The sequence below is a fragment of the Theobroma cacao genome, chromosome 2, assembly GCF_000208745.1.
Source record: "Theobroma cacao cultivar B97-61/B2 chromosome 2, Criollo_cocoa_genome_V2, whole genome shotgun sequence".
In the NCBI taxonomy this organism is placed as follows: Eukaryota; Viridiplantae; Streptophyta; class Magnoliopsida; order Malvales; family Malvaceae; genus Theobroma; species Theobroma cacao.
Window position 1 is genome coordinate 1,914,811 of NC_030851.1, and position 17,812 is coordinate 1,932,622.

A 17,812-nucleotide genomic window follows, 5' to 3' on the forward strand; every position below is an offset into this window, starting at 1 on the left:
CAAAGATGCTATATCATTTCCAATCTAGTAGCTCTTTTTGTCCTACAAGCAATCACACAAAGCAATGAAGTGCATCCATAGTTTCTATTTATGTCGCGGGTCATGTCCCTATCTCCAAAAGCTTTAACTGATGAAAGATACTACATTCACATTTATAATCTCTAAGATCTCTTATTTATTCTATATGACTATAGCACTTTTCTTGTTTCTTTTGAAATACTTGACGTGACATTTATAAGTTCTGAAACATTAACTCGAACTTTCTTACCCTCTCAGCATTGCATGCTAACTGAGCTTTGGAGTTGTTTTTCCGGTCCCTCCCAACTCGAGTAATCTTGTTCTCTTCCAAAGGTTAAGAACTCTCGCAAGGAAAGAGGAAGGCTTACCACATGATAGAGAATTTAAGCCAGACAACCTAGCACTTCACAGATGCTTTTACCGGTTTATTATATGTTCCAACATCACTGCAATGGGAATGCCATTGTTATCATTGTAATTGAGAGTTGCAGAATTATTCATTCTGCTGCAACAGTTCTAGCAAAAGCAAACAATTACATTTCACTGCTTTTGGAAAGTGAATTCACAGAAAAGTTTAGTGACAGAAGCTTCATGGACATTAAGAAATTCACATTTGTATTCCCCACCCTCAAAGTGAAAACACCCAATCAAACAACAGGGAAATTACAAGAAGGATTGAAAAGTAGTTTTCCTATATCATTGCTACACTCTGTTGCTGTTCATTTTGTCAAATGCAACAAAAGACTGCAACATGGAGATCAGCATGAAGAATGAAAAATGATTAAAAAGAATCATTTCTACTTTGCATTATATTCAGTAAGTATACCTGAGCTGTGGTTATCTGAAACCTAGTATGAAACACTTAGCAACCAAAAAAAATTAGGAAGGTAGCCTCGAACAAAGCTTTGATCATTTTTGGCTGATAAAGGATGAAGCACAGCAAACCCTTTCACCAAAAGCACCTTGTTTCTCATCAACAACGTTAATTAGTTTCTGACACCTTCGAAAACGGAAGAATCTTGGCAATGCCTCAATAGAGTAAAAACAGCAGATGAGAAAGATACTTCGAGCTTTGATGCTTCTAACATTCCTCAGTAGTGGTTAATGTATTTCTCTCTTCCACACTATCTGCTGTTTTTATAGGAAAGCCATTCTCTGTATCTAGTTCACAATATAAAACACCTTGGGACTTTGGATTCTCAGACTGATGTAGTTCACTGTCGTGCTTTCCTTGATCTACTTCCTCTTGGAGCTGGGAGACTTGAGTTCTATCTGCCAGGTTTTTTCTGGATAATTCATCTTCAGACTGATGAAGTACACTGTCGTGCTTTCCTTGATTTACTTCATCTTGAAGCTGCAAGACTTGAGTTCTATCTGCCAGGTTTTTTCTTGATAATTCATCTTCAGATGAGGTTGACAATTTGTCTGTCGGATCTACACCCCCTTGAAGCCTGGAGACTTGAGCTCTATCTATCTGGCTTTCCCTTGATAAATTGTCTTCAGATGAGGTCGATGATATTGATGCCTGGACCTGGGCCACTCTTGCCTAATAAAACAAACCAAATAGTTAATTCAGCAAAGTCATCAATTGCATGACAGTAATGAAGTACATGGAGATAAAAACAACTGTATTCAATGTGTATAGAGATAAATCAAAGCATGGTAATTCATGGAGTTTTCAAGTATAGAACAGTCACTAAAGCATGAAGACAATGTAGGTTTACGAACTTATGAGTATTGGCACCTAAAGTAAAAGAAAAATAGGATATCAAAAAGAAACATATCCAAAAAAAAAGGGGAAAAGAGTTAATTTTTGAAGAAAAACACTATTGATTCATAAGAGTAGCAAATTTTGCGCATAATAGGATATATCCATCATTTGAAGTGAAAATTTCAAACAAATGATCAACCAAAGTTTAGAGCAAATGCAAACTATGCTGCCAAGTGCTAATCAAGTAGACCCCTAAACTATTTGACCTGCCACATTCTCTTTGAAATGTCATGTAACAACCAGGTTATCCAAAAATTCTGGCCCAAAAGAATCAAAATAAGTGAAAGGACTCTAAGAGGTTTAACTTGCAGAAGCTCACTTGTCATACCATGTAACAAAAGTTTGAATGACAGTGGTAGTTTCCATAATTAATCATCCGTGTACCTGAAGTGGCTTCATAATGTCAAATTCGCGATCATCAGTTTTGCTGAGTTCTTCTTGAGCTTGCAACTCCATGGAATCTCGGACTAGCTCACTCAGAAATGTCACGTCATCAGACATGACACCAAATCCTTTCAAAAGCTTTGATCCAAATTGTAAACTTGTCTGCATGAATAAATAGGACATCTATGTCAGGGTGCCGAAGCATGATGGTTGAACATTTGTAATAACAAAATGTAATATAAAAATTTGTCAATACCTCTGTATTCTCCAAGATGGCATCTGTTGCACCAGCTTTCTTTAAATCTAAGAGATGTTTGAGGTCTTGAGCCCTTGCATAGATTGGGACCTGCTCAATAGCATGTTTTAGCAGAAGATTAGCAGTCCACCCAGGGAAAAAAGTTTTTCTTTTTCGAAGAAAGTTTAACAATAGAGAAAAAGAAAGCCTAATAGCAATTAGTAGTGATCTAATCAGCAAACAAGCTGTTCAAATTTCATAGGTGCAGATGAAATAAAGTGTGAAGGGATCAATAAGGTTGATATAGTAAAATAAATTTAGATAAAGCAGTGCAAATCTTTACAAGTTAGTCTGAATTTTTGGAGCCTCCAATTGCTTCAAATATATAAAAAGAATAACTTTAATCAAGTCCCCTTAATAGCAATTTTTTTATGCTATCTCTGCCATTTTATCATCAGAATTTTACAGTGTGTCCTAGAGAGAGAGGAAAGAGCATTACTGCAGGGAAGGCAAGCCGAAGCCTTTGAACAGCTTCAATTGTCCTCTTCTTTCCTCTGTACATAATCATGACAGCTTTTGGAGAAGAGATACCGGCAGATTGCAGAACAGCTGGACGTGACCCATCCCCATAGAGGATTGGGAAACCAAGTTTTCGAGATGCCTGCAAATGCAATAACAACTATTTTAAATACCATCACCTGTAATGATATAGAATATATCTTTTATTTAAAAGAAATACTGAAAAAAGTAGCAAAATAGTTATCCTCAGTTTACAAAATTTTATATAAATATTTCAATTTTAAAACACTAGAAAACCATTTTACATTTTTACTGCAACAGACTTATTCTAAGGTCCTTTTTCCTATACTTAATTTTGTTGAATTAAGTCTCTCTGAAGTCCACAGTCAAACTTCTGAACAATAAATGGCCATTGAGATGATAGTTACCCACCAAGACATGCACATTTGTAATTGGAATTAAAGTAAGATGTTACTCATTCATCGAAAATATATATATATACATACATATATCTTAAACAAAGTAGCAATATAGGATCATATGAAATTTGGATACCTTCACCACAGAAGGATTGAGATCAAAACCAACATAATGCAATCCCATACTGTCGCCATCTACTCCAGAAGCCAAAGGGGTTGACAAAAAATTAGCAAGTACCTGCAAGTAAAAACATTAGAACACTCAAATGCATTTGCAGCCATGTGATAATTGTAGCTGTTAGTGCATCATATTTGATGTACCTGGCCCATTTGCCCAAAGCCAATGATAACAATAGGTTCACTTGCATCAAAGTTCACCGTCTCAGCAGCTTTCTGCAAAAATTTCTTTAAGTTCAAACAAATAAAATCACTCAAGCAAGATGATGACATAAACAGTCCAGCCACCAGAACTAGCTGGTCACTGAAAAATAATCAACTAAAATACTACAGAAAAGAGAGAAAATATTGGGCCATGAAAACTTAATCCAACCAGAGTAATTCCAATTACAAATTTTGAGACCAAAAGATATTACTAGCATAAACATACATCTGCATCAAACTTGTCATCAATAAAATCGGCAGCCCTTCTTCCTACTTCATTAAGCCATGGGGTTAAAGCCATCGACAGTACCACAACAATAATAAGCAGCTTATTAAGCTCAAGCGGTAACACTCCCAGCCTGCTTGAGGACAACAGAAGACTTTATGAGCACAAAGTAAACAAGAATGCTGACTTAGAGATTAGTTACATAATTGATTTAAGTTGAGACCAACCTATTAGCTAGAGAAAAAACTACAAATGCAAACTCGCCTCCTTGGGATAGAAGAAATCCTACTCTTACACTTTCCTGCAAGGTGAGTCCAACACGAGGACCTATAGCTGTAATGATCAGCGTCTTGATGACAATCAAACCAGCCAAGAGTGTAAGCACATTTGGCCACTCTCGGTAAAGAAGCTGCAAAGAAAACAATATAACTTGCATTTGATGATAAGGGCTACACTTTGCACATTCAGGGTTATAACCAACATAAATTCATATAATCAACCCTCTCTAGAGAACATAGCAGCTTGAGGTCACCACAGCCTGAAAATTAAGATAACTGGCACTGTATCCTTAATTTCCTTGACAGCCAATTCAGGACAGAAATTTCAATAGTGCTTATTACACAGAAGTAAATAAAACTACAAGATGAAGGATTAAAGTACAGAAATGTCATGAAATTGATACAAATTCAGTTCTTTTAAGCTGCAGCTATGCACTTGCTATTATTCAAATACACTAAAAACCAAGTATATAAACAAATAGAGGGTAATCAAGGAATATACTACTCACAAATAACTACCATACCTGCATGTCAATCGAAGTTCCAGTAGTCATGAAAAATAACCCGAGAAGCAAGCCTCTAAATGGCCTTATATCAGCTTCAATCTGTGTCCGGAAATTCGTTTCCGCCAATAATGCTCCGGCGAGAAATGCTCCAAGCTGGACAATGAAATTAAACTTAATCATTACTTGACTTGAAATGCATCAGTCTCAACCATTATCTGCTATTGAGAATAAATATCAAACCGTGTCACTGAAGCCCAATTGTTGGGTGAGAAGCGAAGTCCCAGCAACTGTTAGCACGCAGAGAGCAACAAAGGCCTCTGAGCTCCTTGTTTCAGCAACAACCTGAAAATTTGAGAAACCTAAGCTAGTTATGCAGCAAATGAAAAGTGTTGAAGTGTTTTTCTTTTCCTCTTTAATAATAGATCCAACTCACCTCAAAAACTCGCCTAAGAATGTACTTTCCTCCAAGAGAGAGCAGACCAAGCCCACCTAATGCCTTCAAACTCTCTTGAGCTAGCATTGGCCAAATGCTTTCCTCTACTAGATTCTGCGAAGTTGAGAAAGAGATTAAAAATGGTCAATGAATGATTCAGTGCATCCCAGATGTATCTGATAAGAACATTAGTATCTATCACAGTCCATATAAGACAAAGCTTTCAAGTGACAAGTCCGAAAGGAATAAATGAGAAAAAAGTGAGGATTGATCATTACAACAGACAAGGTTTCTCCTATTGAAACATTTATGATAAAAATGAGATAGAACTTCTGGCCTGGACACCTGCCCCATCTAAGCATGTCGTAGAACTTGTATATAAGGTGTTCATAATATCAATTTCTCAAGGTATGCAACAGGAAATGGGAAGTAGGAACTCAACTAAAAGCTTGAGATCTAAGCATGATGCCCATTCATATATCAATGAAAGAAACAAATAGAAGTTGGTAACATGTCAAAATATCACTTACAAACAACAGGATAAAAGATCAACATGGCAATTGAACATTCTGCTCAGAACATATGACTTCAGAAAGAGTAACAAAAGAACACATTAACATACTTAAATAAGGGGGGGGAGGAGGGTGGTGTGGAAAGCAGGGTGCACAAGCAATCTGTCTCAGCAGTTAGGAAAATGAATAGAGGCAGTTTAAAGAATACAGAGAGTATCACATATGACTCTCCATCAGAGAGACAAATGAAGAGTTCATCTCACTAATTGAAGATAAAAAAAAAAAGCAGATTAAAATAAAAAATGGATTTCTTGTTTTTAAAATGCATATTCTAAGATTCATCACAGAGAAAGTGAGACCAGAGAGAGACTCTTCTATACCTGGCTCTCGAGCACTGGAAGTATGACTAAGAGAGGGACAACTGCTATGTCCTGCAAATATCAAGCAGTGGAGCCCAAAAAAGTTATTGACATCATATTTTGCTGTATACTTCGCAATGAACCTAGAAAAATCCACAAATGGAAGTAATAGGAAGTATAGTAACTCCTTTGGTATGTCAAATTAACTATAATACATAAGCCAAAGCATATTGAGGAGAAATAAGAACCTGTAAAAGAAGTATCCCCAATGTTGCTGAGCCAAATCTTGTTGGCAGCTCACCCTTCTCTGCAAGAAGCTATATCTTATAATTGTCAGCTTTGCATTGCTATATAAGGCAGGTATATCTCATATCTCAATGAAGAGGAAACACTTGGCAAATCAAAAGCACCATAAGGCTAAGAACTTTACTTCTTTTATTTGTAATCTGTACTAATTTGTTATGAGGGAATCTTGTTACCAAAGAGCAAGTAGCACTTCCAGATTCACATTAATCAAGAGAAGAAAAGGAAGAAAAGAATACAAATAAGACAGTCCTCTTTTAGAACACAAGTCTTCACTTGAAGACTCAGGGCCTCAAAACTACCAAATATAGAAGTAATGAGCACATAGTTATTAGAGCCTGTCCACCAGGATTTATGCATACCTACCCAAAAGTGACAATGGCAGCAAAATGAAACAGACTTATAAAGTGACATGTATAACCATCTTTAGATATCTACCATTAGAATACCTGTAGAACAAAAGCTGAAGAAGATAGAGAGAGAGCAGCACCAATTACTACAGCTTCATCAATACTTCTGATATTAACCTACAATTGTACCAAAAAGAAGAATGTTAAGAGGTTTACAGATAAAATGCATGATAATTCAGTCAGACAGCTTTCTATAGGTAAACTGCTGCTAGAACATTCAAATGACAATTACTAATTCTGAATTATATCAATTTCTATAAAAAAGAAGAAGATGCTATTGAACTTCTAAAACCAACTTAAACTGAAACCAGAATCCAAGCCTACCCCTTCATCTTTAGGTAACCAATTCTTAACTCATAATAATGTTGAATCTTCTATATTTCAAGGTGAGAAATCATGAGCTTTATTCTTTGAAAAGTCACCCACATAGTACTACCATATTTACTTTCTCTTTCTCTCTCCAATATTCAGTTTAAATTCCAAAATGTTTTTTCTAAACAATCTACCAAAATTGAAATATATTATTTTTCCTAAATTTACTCATATTTGAGTCAAATTCATAGAAAACAAATAAATGGAACAAAACATGTCCATGCAATAAGTAGCACTAAAATTCTGCATCACGACAAACTCATTGAAACCCCAACCCAAATAATTAGCAGAGAATGATTAAAAGTATTAAACAAAGAAATGCAGGGTGAACAGATACAAGAAGGATTAAAGATGCCTTGATAATGTGTTCTCACCAAGTCAGGCCTAGAGTGAAATAGGAACTCAAGAATTCTGGTTCCAATAGCCCCATTAGGTGGAAGTTCAAATGCTGTGAAGGCAAGGGTGGATAAAACAACCTTAACAACAGGGGAAAAAAGACAATATCAATAAGAATAATTATATGGCCTAGAATTCAAAGTGGAAAAAGATGCTTCGCTAGCCAACTTCTAGAGAAATACAAGCTATAAAAATGAAATTATAAGTGCAGAGAAAAAAAAACAACAAAACAAGTTTTAAAGAAGCCCAATTCAAGGGTCATTTGACTTTCCTGACAATATGTTTTTCATGGCAAATGTGGAATAGCAAAGAGAACAACATCCTTTGCTAGAAGCTAACAAGAGTAACTGCTTTATTAATGCAACAAGCTGGTAAAAATGGGCCCAGAACTGAGCAAACCTTACTAGTAAACCTTAAAATATATAACTCTTGAATGTGTAGCGATGGAACAGTAACTCTAGGAAACTTGTTAGAAGTATCTTCAAATGATGAAAAAATGAAAATAGAGATAGAAACTCTACCACATAAAGTAGATGGGTCCTCTAAGTGTTATTGCTTAAGAGATAAAACCTCAGTCCAAATTAGTTCAGTGATGTACATGTACTTCACTTTTTCCATGTTCACATAAAAAATAGACAGTAGAATTTCCCACTCATGATTCAAACTTGAGACAATAGTAAAATCTAGTCATACATAGATATGGTATTAAACTCATAAAAAAGTTCACAGCAAAATTTCTAGCAACTCAACAACATGCTGTTTCAACAACTTGACTCATTTCCAGCCTGGTTTTCAATATAATATTACTCAGTACTTCTACCAATATATGAGTGATGAGACATGCAAATGTTTGAACCCCAATAAACAACTGGATTAAATAACAGATCTCAATAGCATCATACCTGAGTCAATCCCATGCCAAAGGCAAATTTTGCAAGAGCTTTTAGGCGTGCAAGAGAAAGCTCTAAACCCATTTCAAACAGCTGCAAAGGAACAGATGTTAGCCGAAAATGAATGCCCATAATTTTTACAAGGAATTCGACATGAAACTCGCAGCAAAAAAAAAGTCACATGTTGCTTTTCAAACTATCGTTCTTTATTTAAAGAGTTCAAATAACTAACAAATAATGAACATTTAAAGAAGATGTCAAGAAGTTGGCTATCAATCCAAGAAATATCACCAGATATCTGTACTATTTATTTAACCGTACATGTAACAAGAGCAGGATAGTTACAAGGATAGACTATAAGCAACAGTCAAATCTTTTAAAAAAAAAATAAGCAACAGTCAAATGATAGATGCATCATTTGCAAACAATATATTCAAGTCAAATAAAAGAATAGCTGTCTTCACTAATCTTCAGTGTCAATAGCTACCTTCTTCTTTTAGCACTGACACAGATCTAACAGAAATTAACAGAAACAGAAATGGCATCTGACAGCAATTGCACTTACCAGAAAAAGTATTCCCCATTCAGACAGAACTTTGACATCTGTAAGATTTCTAATCAATGCAAATTGATTCAGTACAACCCCCGCAAAGAAGAAGCCAAGTATCTGAAGGCAATTACATTTTTTGGCTGTTATTATTAGGGATAGAAGACTATCAATCAATAAGAATAACATCCATAGTTCTTCCATATTGGGTATATATTTGAAGATTCCTCAAGCAACTACTATAACATCATGTTTTACAAGTATGCTTGCCTTGGTTTATATAAATAATACGGACAAGCCTATGTACATACATATTTATAGACACATGACAACCTCTCATTTATCTGTGGTGCCAGTAAATTTAATGGAAATGAAGGAAAAAAGAATAACTTGTGAGAATTCTGCTACTAGAATTGTTTATCCTTACAGGGCTCGCTCTAATGATCTTGAAGGCAGGAACAACCATGACAGTCACAGCCAAGAATGTCAGAGTATCCAATCCCAAATCATTGATGACATCAACAGCACTGGCAACATCAACTGCAGCATAGATCCGTGACCTTCCTCGGTGGATCAGTCTATCATCAGAGAACTCGAGTCCTCTCCAATTAGATGGTGAGGAAGATTGTAAAGGTGTGTCACCAAATATGTGCTTTAAAACAAGAGTGCAATTATTTGTTCTAACTTTTACTAATATCGGTCGAGAATGGAAGAGCATGTTATTGATATATGACATATTAGAAGAATGCCCGGAAAACCATGAGACAGCTTGACGGTATGCACTGCCCAGGCTCTTTCGTTTAACAAAGTCATAACCCTGCAAGATGAAAAAAACAAAGAACTAGATTGCAATTAAACCCTTCAAGAGCAGAAAACTTGGATCAATTCAAATGATGATCATAATTCATAGGATTAAACGTTTAAGGAATTTTAGCCTCTCAGTCATCAATAAATAATCGTTTAAAAAATATGAGACATCTTTTGAAAAAAAATGTTAATCCATGACATAAGACTCACTAATTGAAGCCATTACTTGAATATTTTGAATTAGAGTTTCCCTAGAATCAAGTTTTAACAAATTTGGGTGGTGGAAAGTGATTGTCCCAAACTAATACGAACTTTGGAAAACAATTTTGAAATTTAACCAATTTGATGTTTCCTTGAAATACAAATATAGTATAGGGAAGCCAAATCAAATAAAAAGAGCTTTAACTATCATAATCTGCGTAATATCCAGAACTTCAACTACTTAAAATATTATGGTTATCTTTTCCATTCTTATGGCCTCTCAAAATTTAACAAAGTCAGTTAGATGTCAAATTGCAGTCTTGGAAGATTTACCAAAAGGTTCAAAAGTAGGAGCATAACATACATGTGTAACATGAAGACAGTTCAAATTCTTGTTTCATTTGTCGGTAAAGAAAGAAACTCAAGAATGCAAAAATTTGAAAAGAAAATTTAAAGAAAAAATAACTATTTCTTTGCACTTTTGCAGTCCAAAAAACAGCAAAAAAAAAATGTCAACGTTTAGAAATTGCATACCTTGGGACTATGGCAACAAGATATTGACTCCAACATGGTGTTTAAGGGCTTAAATACTCAAGAATCAAGAACCAACTGAAACAGACAAGTTAAAAGGCATGTTCCTGATTCTCTGATAAACCCTCAAGATTTTTAAGTTCAGGATTCTTGAACCTTGAAAAGAAAAAGAGATAGGAACTCTGGGTTTTTTCTTTTTTGATTTTGTTTTTTGCTTCCCCTCTCTTATAGTTTCTTGTGGGTATGTAAAGGGCTAAAGAAGAGGAGAGGAAGAGACCACGACATGTCTAAAAGCCTGTGATTTTGGAGCTTGTAAGAATTCCTGGAAAGAGTTAAAATGTACGGGCAAGAAGTGGTTTCTTTGAGGACCATGGTCGGGTTCAGACAAAGAAGGAAGTGGCTGATTTTTAAACTGGTATATGGTCAGGTGACGTTATTACACGTGGCAGTTGCGGATGATATCGGAATGTAAGTTGCTGATTTATCGGAGAAAAACAGACACGTCCACGTAGATATGGGTGAGATTCCTTGACATTAAAAGCATATGGTTGGGTTTAAAGCAACTCTTTCCTTTGTTATTATTGTTTCGAAGCCCTTCGTAGCCATTTTCTTTACCCAGAAAAGTTGGATTTGTGGTGGAGGATTGCCCTGGAACTAAAATCCCAATCGAAATAGAGAGTTCAGAAATTCTGAACTTGAACAGTAGCTGGAAACGGCAGCAAACTCTATTCATCCGTTCACCTTTTCCCACTCCGAGAAGCCGGGGATTTTGCCTTGTGGTAACCATATGCAAATCAACAAAGAAACCCCAAAATTATTTTGCGTACTTTGCAAGAAAGCATGAAGTTTTTCAAATAAAATAGAACCACAAGTAGAGTTTGATCCAGAAGTTGTTACATCAGTTCTTATTAGCATAACGTCGCGTTATGGCCATGTTCTATACATAATGAATAGTACTAACATAACTGCTATAACAGGATTTGCTCCTAAGAATTTGCAGGAACAAATTTGAGTGATATGCTATTGACACAATGGCGTTCATTCGTGGGTGTTGGAAACCCTTCACCTTTAAATACATGGCCCAAATGCCCACCACAAGCTGCACAAGTAATTTCGATCCTCATCCCATCTGGGTCCGGCTGATTAAACATGATACTCTCATTAGCAAACTTTACTTGAAACAGAAACCAATTTAAGATGATACAGAACACTGGGAAAGAAGGAAATGCAAGGAGACCAGAAGAGGAAGGAAGCTCACATTGCGATTGATGGCTCCCGGGAGACCCTCATAGAAAGCTGGCCAACCACAACCGGAATTGAATTTTGTAGTAGATTTATAGAGAGGAGTCCCACATCCTGCACAGTTGTAGACACCCTCTTCAAAGAACTTGTCATATTCTCCAGTGCCAGGATACCTGTAGAGCATCAAAACAATGTCAAGAATCATAAATGGATATGTCTTAAATAACATGATCCGGTGTAAAATACAGTGAACAATTAAGCATAATGCAAGTCTAATTTGTCAGAAGGGTCTGGTACCACTTTGAGTAGAGTGACATTGATTAGATTATAATTAAACAGCTACCACATTTTGCATAGACTGCCCTTCAGGTAATGCATGAACATAATAACTAAAAAGACAGCATCTTTGCCAATGGATCAATCAAACTCTGACAAGAGGTTGAACACTCATATCCAAAATTGTCAGACACAACAGAAATACTCCAAAAATGCCAATTCTCCATGAGTTATCTTTTCTTTTCCAATTTCATGTAGTTTATGAGATTACAGACATTATTTTGGTCCAAAAGCAATAAAGCTCAAAATTTATACAATTTGACAAAAAAAAAAAGGTATGGAATTGATTAACAGATTCAACACTACCACAAGCTTAACAAACTTACTCAGTGCCCTTTTGTCTCAAAATTCGAAACTGCTCAGGGCTGAGAATAGCACGCCACTCTTCCTCGGATTTCTGGACCGACCCAGAAGCAGCCATGGCCACGACAGCACTCCCACGAAACCTACGCTTGCTCTGGTGAAGGAACCTCCCAGACCCAGATGAAGAAATGGAACAAGTAACGGCCCTTGGCGAAGAAGATGGAAATCTCAAGCGGGAATTACTAGGAAGAACAGGATTAGAAGCAGTTCTCCAATAGGAATTGAGAAACCTAGAGAAAGTGGTGGGTTTGGCAGCCGTGGCGGTGGTGAAGAGTAGAGCTTTGGAGGAGGAAGAAGAAAAGGGTGTCGTTTTGAGGATGTGAAGGCCCATTTGAGAGAGAAAGATCCAGAGTTACCCTCTGTTCCGAATCAACGGGGTAGATAATGCATGCGAGAATCCCTCACTGATAAACCCAAAACGTCTAAACGACGCGTCGTGCAAGGATAGATAGAGGGTATTGGAGGAAAATAAAATATTCACACGAGTGTCTGTTTCCTATCCCAATTTGTTGCACGTGTGCATATACACGGAGATCCAATACCCGATAATATAGAGTTTAGGTATTACAATTACATATTCGAGTATAGGTCGAATTTGATTAAAACTTTTTATACTCAAATCGAATTTGAATTAAATTTCAAATATCACTTTAACATATTTTAAACTCCAACTCGATTATACAAAAATTTATAATATCTAAACTTCAAACTTTTATTCTCATCCTTTATCATTGCAATTAATTTTCTTTTTTTAAAATTAAAAATTATAAAATTAATCTTTTATGTAATTTTTAAATTGGATAATTAAATATTTAACAGATTTAATAATTAAAAAATAAAGTTATGTTATTAAATAATATTTTGTGATTTTATTTGGCTTTTTATAGAATTTATTACTTTCTTAATTAAACTAATTCAGGATTAAAGAATTTAAAAAAAAAAAATAGTAACCTACATCCCAACGCGTGCGTCCTTTGATGCCCTCTGTCTCTCTCACGCTTGACTTTAACTTCCCTTCTCTCTGGTATCAAAGCGAACCAGAGACTCTCGCGCTCTCTCTTCTCTCTGCGACTTTTCCTCTTCAATTTCGATCTCAAATCTGGTAACTTTCCTCAAATCTCAATTTGAACAATTTCGTTTCTTCTTTTGGTGGTTTGTGCTTTCATGATTTTGATCCCCTGTTTGTTTCACGAGAAAACGGAGGAAAAAGCATGACCCAGAAATTCTAGTCTTGCATGTTATCATTCATCATGTTTATTTATTAACCGTTTTTACTTTGGTATCCGAATTAAATGAAATAGGAAGAAAGTTTTAAGCTTAGCGTTTCCTTTGTTTTCCTATCATTTCTTAGCAACCAAACATCATCTTTTGTAATCCAAGACTCTGAAAATTAAACCTTTGTGATTTCTGTTATTCCAGAAGGTTTGAACTTTTCATTCTATTCTTTGTATTTCATTATTAATCAACTCTCCTTTTTGTTCTTAGTTGAATTTGGCATATTTGTAGTGTCTGACTGGTGTCATTTCTTTTTCTAATGCAGGTAACTAAGAGAAAAAGACTTGCTGAAGCTGCCAAGCTAAGGTCTTTTTCTATTGTCTTTATTTCAATTTTGATGATGTTATAAATAATTGATTCTCCAATTGTTTGTTCTTACCATTTTTAGATACTATTTAGCAACATTTATGATTTTGTGTTCTATGGAGTCCTTTTAGGAGCTCAACTGTGTTTCGATTAGAAGTTATGACTTTCTTAAATTGTGTTACATCTGGGTTTGTTCAATTGAAAATATGATCTGTCACTTTCTCTTCTCCTCAATTGCTGATGAACATTAAATTTTGACCTTGTGGTTAAGGGTAGAAAGTAATGTCCATTTCTTTTCGGTAGGCGTATTATATTGCCAACCATCAGATCTAGCAATGGCCTCTGCTGATGATTCTATTATGTTTATTGGGCTGGTATACCACGCAGCTTTAGATTTTATTAGTTTTAAACTTGACCCTCTTCTGAGACAAAGCTCTAAATCTTCAAACCTGTCCAAAATCATCTTGTAATACTAGTGATGTTGGCTACAACTTGTGTTTCTGAAAGCTATTTAAACAGTGCCGTTATTTCCTGAGCTTATCTTCTAGTAGTTGATTTCCATGTGCACTTTTAATGAAAAGAAAATCAGACAACTGGCGTAGTAATGCCTCATTTTTAATGTAAGGTGGCTTTTCAAAAAGACTGCAATTGGTATTGAGAAAATCAAACGTGTGTAAACCTTTTATCGTCCTTTGATGGACTTGAAATTTACTATAACATAAGAAAATGTTAAATGTATTATGCTGTTGTAATTTTGCATGATTAAATGTGTGACTGTTACATTCTGCAGTTCTACTTTATGCCAGGTCTAAAGCTTTGATGTGGAACTTCTAGTGTAATCTTTATCATTACGATGACTAATATCATGTCAATATTTTTTCTATGTCACTGCAAGATTGCTTCTTCCTATATCACCATATCCTACCTACAGCATAGTATCCATTCTCACACTCTGCTGCCATATCTACAAACAAATAAATAACAGTGTGATACCTGTTTTTTGGGTTTCATAGACTAGTGGCTGAAGTGTATGTCTAGCATCATCTAGTGAAGCATTATAGCCAGCTGCTTAGAGAGTGTCATCCTTTCTTGAACAATTTACACCCTTTAATGATGAGAAGTGTTTTCCGTTTTCCTAAGTTGTTAGATGCTCTATGTTCATAGAGTCTAATTTCCATCTTTCTCAGATATATTTGCACTTAAAATTGTTGATCTCCATACCTTACTAAAACTATTACTTTTAGCTATTCTCTGCAGGAACTTGTCATCAAGTTAAGATTAAGATATGGAACTGAACACCATAAAAGATGCATTTGACCGTGTTGCTAAGAGGCAGAAATTATTTTCCTCTAAATCCCAAGAGGTAGTTGATCAAGTTGGCCATGAAATTGAGCAGGCATTGGCAAAAATCCAGGCCTCTAATGATCCCCTGTCCCCTATTGATCTGAAATCCATTCTTACTGAGCTTAAACTTAAGCTCAATACTATGGATCCACTCCACCAGTTAGAAGGACTGCAGAAGGAACGTAACATAAATCTCAGCAAGTACCCTAAACTTCTTGAAAAGTCATTCAATCCTGACATATCCAAGGCATATAGAAATGTTGATTTTGACTTCCACATAGTGAATCAGATACTTGCAAGTCACTTTTACCGGCAAGGCTTGTTTGACCTTGGAGATTGCCTGATAAATGAAGCTGGAGAACCTGAGGCAATTGCAATTAGATCTCATTTCTTAGAAATGTATCAAATACTTGAAGCTTTGAAGGTTAAGAACCTTGAGCCTGCTCTGAACTGGATCACTGCCAATCGTGAAAAGCTCAAGCAAAATGGTTCAACTCTTGAGCTGAAACTCCACAGGCTTCAATTTCTGGAGATTATCCAGAAAGGAACTAAAGGTGATGCACTTAGTTATGCCAGAACTTACCTTTCTCCTTTTGCTTCCCTGCACATGAATGAGTTTCAGAAGCTTGTGGTTTGCATCATATGGATTGGAAAGCTTGACAGCTGCCCACATGCTGAGTTAATGGCTCCAGCTCATTGGGAGGAATTTACTGTGGAGCTCACCCAACATTTTTGCAGTCTTGTGGGACAGTCCTCTCCGAGCCCACTGACTGTGGCCATAGCAGCTGGTATTGAAGGGTTGCCTACACTTTTGAAGCTGGCTAATGTAATGGCTGCAAAGAAGCAGGAGTGGCTAGCAATAAAACAATTGCCAGTGCCAGTGGAATTGGGGAAGGAATTTCAGTTTCACTCAATATTTGTATGTCCTGTGAGTAGAGATCAAGGCAGCGAAGAGAATCCACCAATGCTGATGCCTTGTCTGCATGTCCTTTGCAAGCAATCGATCATGAAGCTGTCGAAAAGCAGCTCTCGGATATTCAAATGTCCTTACTGTCCAACAGAGGCTTCAGCTGCACAGTGCAGGCAACTGTATTTCTGATGCCTATCATGATTGTAGAGCAAGTTTTTAGGGTCCTCCTCTTGTGGTCCTTAAATTTGTGCTTTGTTTTAAGCATTTTTATTTGTAGAAGATTGTATATAGAAATTCTTTGTACATTCACAATTTATTTTTACAAGGTTATCATTTGCACAAAACAAAGTCATGAAGGGCCAGCAAGATAAATTATCGGGTGAAATGCGCAGCCATGGAGAATAAACCTTTTAAAACAACAACATCGTACATTTATTATCCTTGTACTTGGCTGTTAAGTCCATAAATGGAAAGAAGAAAGGAAAAAACAAAAACACAAAGTAAGCATTTCACCATCCATGATTTTGATCTGTGATACTACACTAGCTAAACAAGAAAAGAAAAATTCCATTAAACCACAAGTAACATTTTATAAGCTCTTATGCAATCTTGTACAATCTAAGTATCTTGTGAAAACCCCAACATTCTCTTCAAACCAGGAAACATACCTGAAGAAGATTTCTCATCCTGCAAATATTCATCCACCATTTCCACAACTGATCTTACAGATAATGGATGAAAATTGACACCCCAGTTATTAACAAACCCCTTAACTAAAACCCATTTCTCCTCTTCTTTCATCTTTCTCCATTTCTTATTCACTTCCTCTTCTTTCAATGACAAATACTGGCACAACTCTGTGAACAGAAACTCTCTGCTCTGCTTCATGGCCTTCTCCTTTTGCTCCAAATGGGTATTAATCTTTTCGACCGTTACTGCCAAATCTAATGCAAGGGCTGTATCGCTGAGGTTTCTTTTCGCACATGGGATGTTGTGAGTCTTGTTTGGTCTGTTGGTGATGAGAGTTGTGGTGCTGAAAGGATGGTTCAGGATCTTCCGAGGTTGTTGGAGGGATTTCGGGGGAAGAAGGTCGATCCTTATGGCCATTTCAAAGGTCGTCGGATGATGGATTTCGTTCAGATCGGAGGGCGTTTGTTGGATTGTTCAGATTAGAACGGAAACAGCGAAGTAGGGGATGCAAAGGCTCATAAACCATTTTAAACCCTTCATTGGGCCTTGGTGAATGAGCCTTGTACTCGAAAAGAAAAAGGGTAACAAAATTTGTCATGGTTTTTTCTGTGATTTATGAATTCTTTTTCGTACTAATTTTGTTTAGTTTTAAGATTTCTATTGACAAGCATTGTTAGGCAGGCGACAGAAGTAAAGAATCTTGATGTTCTGAAGTCTTTCTTCGAATTTGTTAAGGCCTGTTTCCACTTTCCAGTCATGGTTTGGACTCTAGTGTCAGAGAAGTTTAATCCTCTTTTATCTTTGCAAAACCTGATCTTATCTTTCCAATCTTTTATCTTTCCAAAAGA

At 36.1% G+C, this 17,812-nt stretch overlaps 4 protein-coding genes across 6 annotated transcripts; 1 reads left to right on the forward strand and 3 right to left on the reverse strand.

The window, feature by feature from the left end:
* Positions 268-10,926, reverse strand: LOC18607323 (K(+) efflux antiporter 3, chloroplastic). 2 transcript variants are annotated; one of them, XM_018115884.1, is made up of 19 exons: positions 10,502-10,926; positions 9,387-9,776; positions 8,978-9,079; positions 8,425-8,505; positions 7,501-7,602; positions 6,794-6,871; positions 6,290-6,358; positions 6,063-6,113; positions 5,171-5,284; positions 4,978-5,079; positions 4,756-4,890; positions 4,181-4,362; positions 3,954-4,086; positions 3,668-3,751; positions 3,483-3,584; positions 2,908-3,069; positions 2,430-2,519; positions 2,174-2,335; positions 268-1,564 (listed from the first exon to the last, which is right to left on the reverse strand). In XM_018115884.1, the coding sequence occupies exons 1-19, from the start codon at positions 10,535-10,537 to the stop codon at positions 1,100-1,102; spliced, it is 2,640 nt and encodes an 879-aa protein (XP_017971373.1). In that variant the 5' UTR covers positions 10,538-10,926; the 3' UTR covers positions 268-1,099. The 2 variants fall into 2 exon arrangements, with proteins under 2 accessions (XP_017971373.1, XP_017971374.1); XM_018115885.1 differs by having other exon boundaries at positions 462-1,564; positions 3,668-3,739; positions 10,502-10,920.
* Positions 11,313-12,848, reverse strand: LOC18607324 (peptide methionine sulfoxide reductase B5). Its single transcript, XM_007041416.2, has 3 exons — positions 12,403-12,848; positions 11,757-11,913; positions 11,313-11,637 (listed from the first exon to the last, which is right to left on the reverse strand). Exons 1-3 carry the CDS (start codon positions 12,768-12,770, stop codon positions 11,485-11,487), a joined length of 678 nt encoding a protein of 225 aa, XP_007041478.2. The 5' UTR covers positions 12,771-12,848; the 3' UTR covers positions 11,313-11,484.
* On the forward strand, positions 13,404-16,613 carry LOC18607325 (protein RMD5 homolog A). Of its 2 annotated transcripts, none has more exons than XM_018116346.1 (3): positions 13,404-13,541; positions 13,980-14,020; positions 15,265-16,613. In XM_018116346.1, exon 3 carries the CDS (start codon positions 15,306-15,308, stop codon positions 16,461-16,463), a length of 1,158 nt encoding a protein of 385 aa, XP_017971835.1. In that variant the 5' UTR covers positions 13,404-13,541; positions 13,980-14,020; positions 15,265-15,305; the 3' UTR covers positions 16,464-16,613. The 2 variants fall into 2 exon arrangements, with proteins under 2 accessions (XP_017971835.1, XP_007041480.2); XM_007041418.2 differs by having other exon boundaries at positions 15,278-16,613.
* On the reverse strand, positions 16,683-17,668 carry LOC18607326. The gene has a single exon (XM_007041419.2). The coding sequence runs from the start codon at positions 17,379-17,381 to the stop codon at positions 16,893-16,895; it is 489 nt and encodes a 162-aa protein (XP_007041481.1). The 5' UTR covers positions 17,382-17,668; the 3' UTR covers positions 16,683-16,892.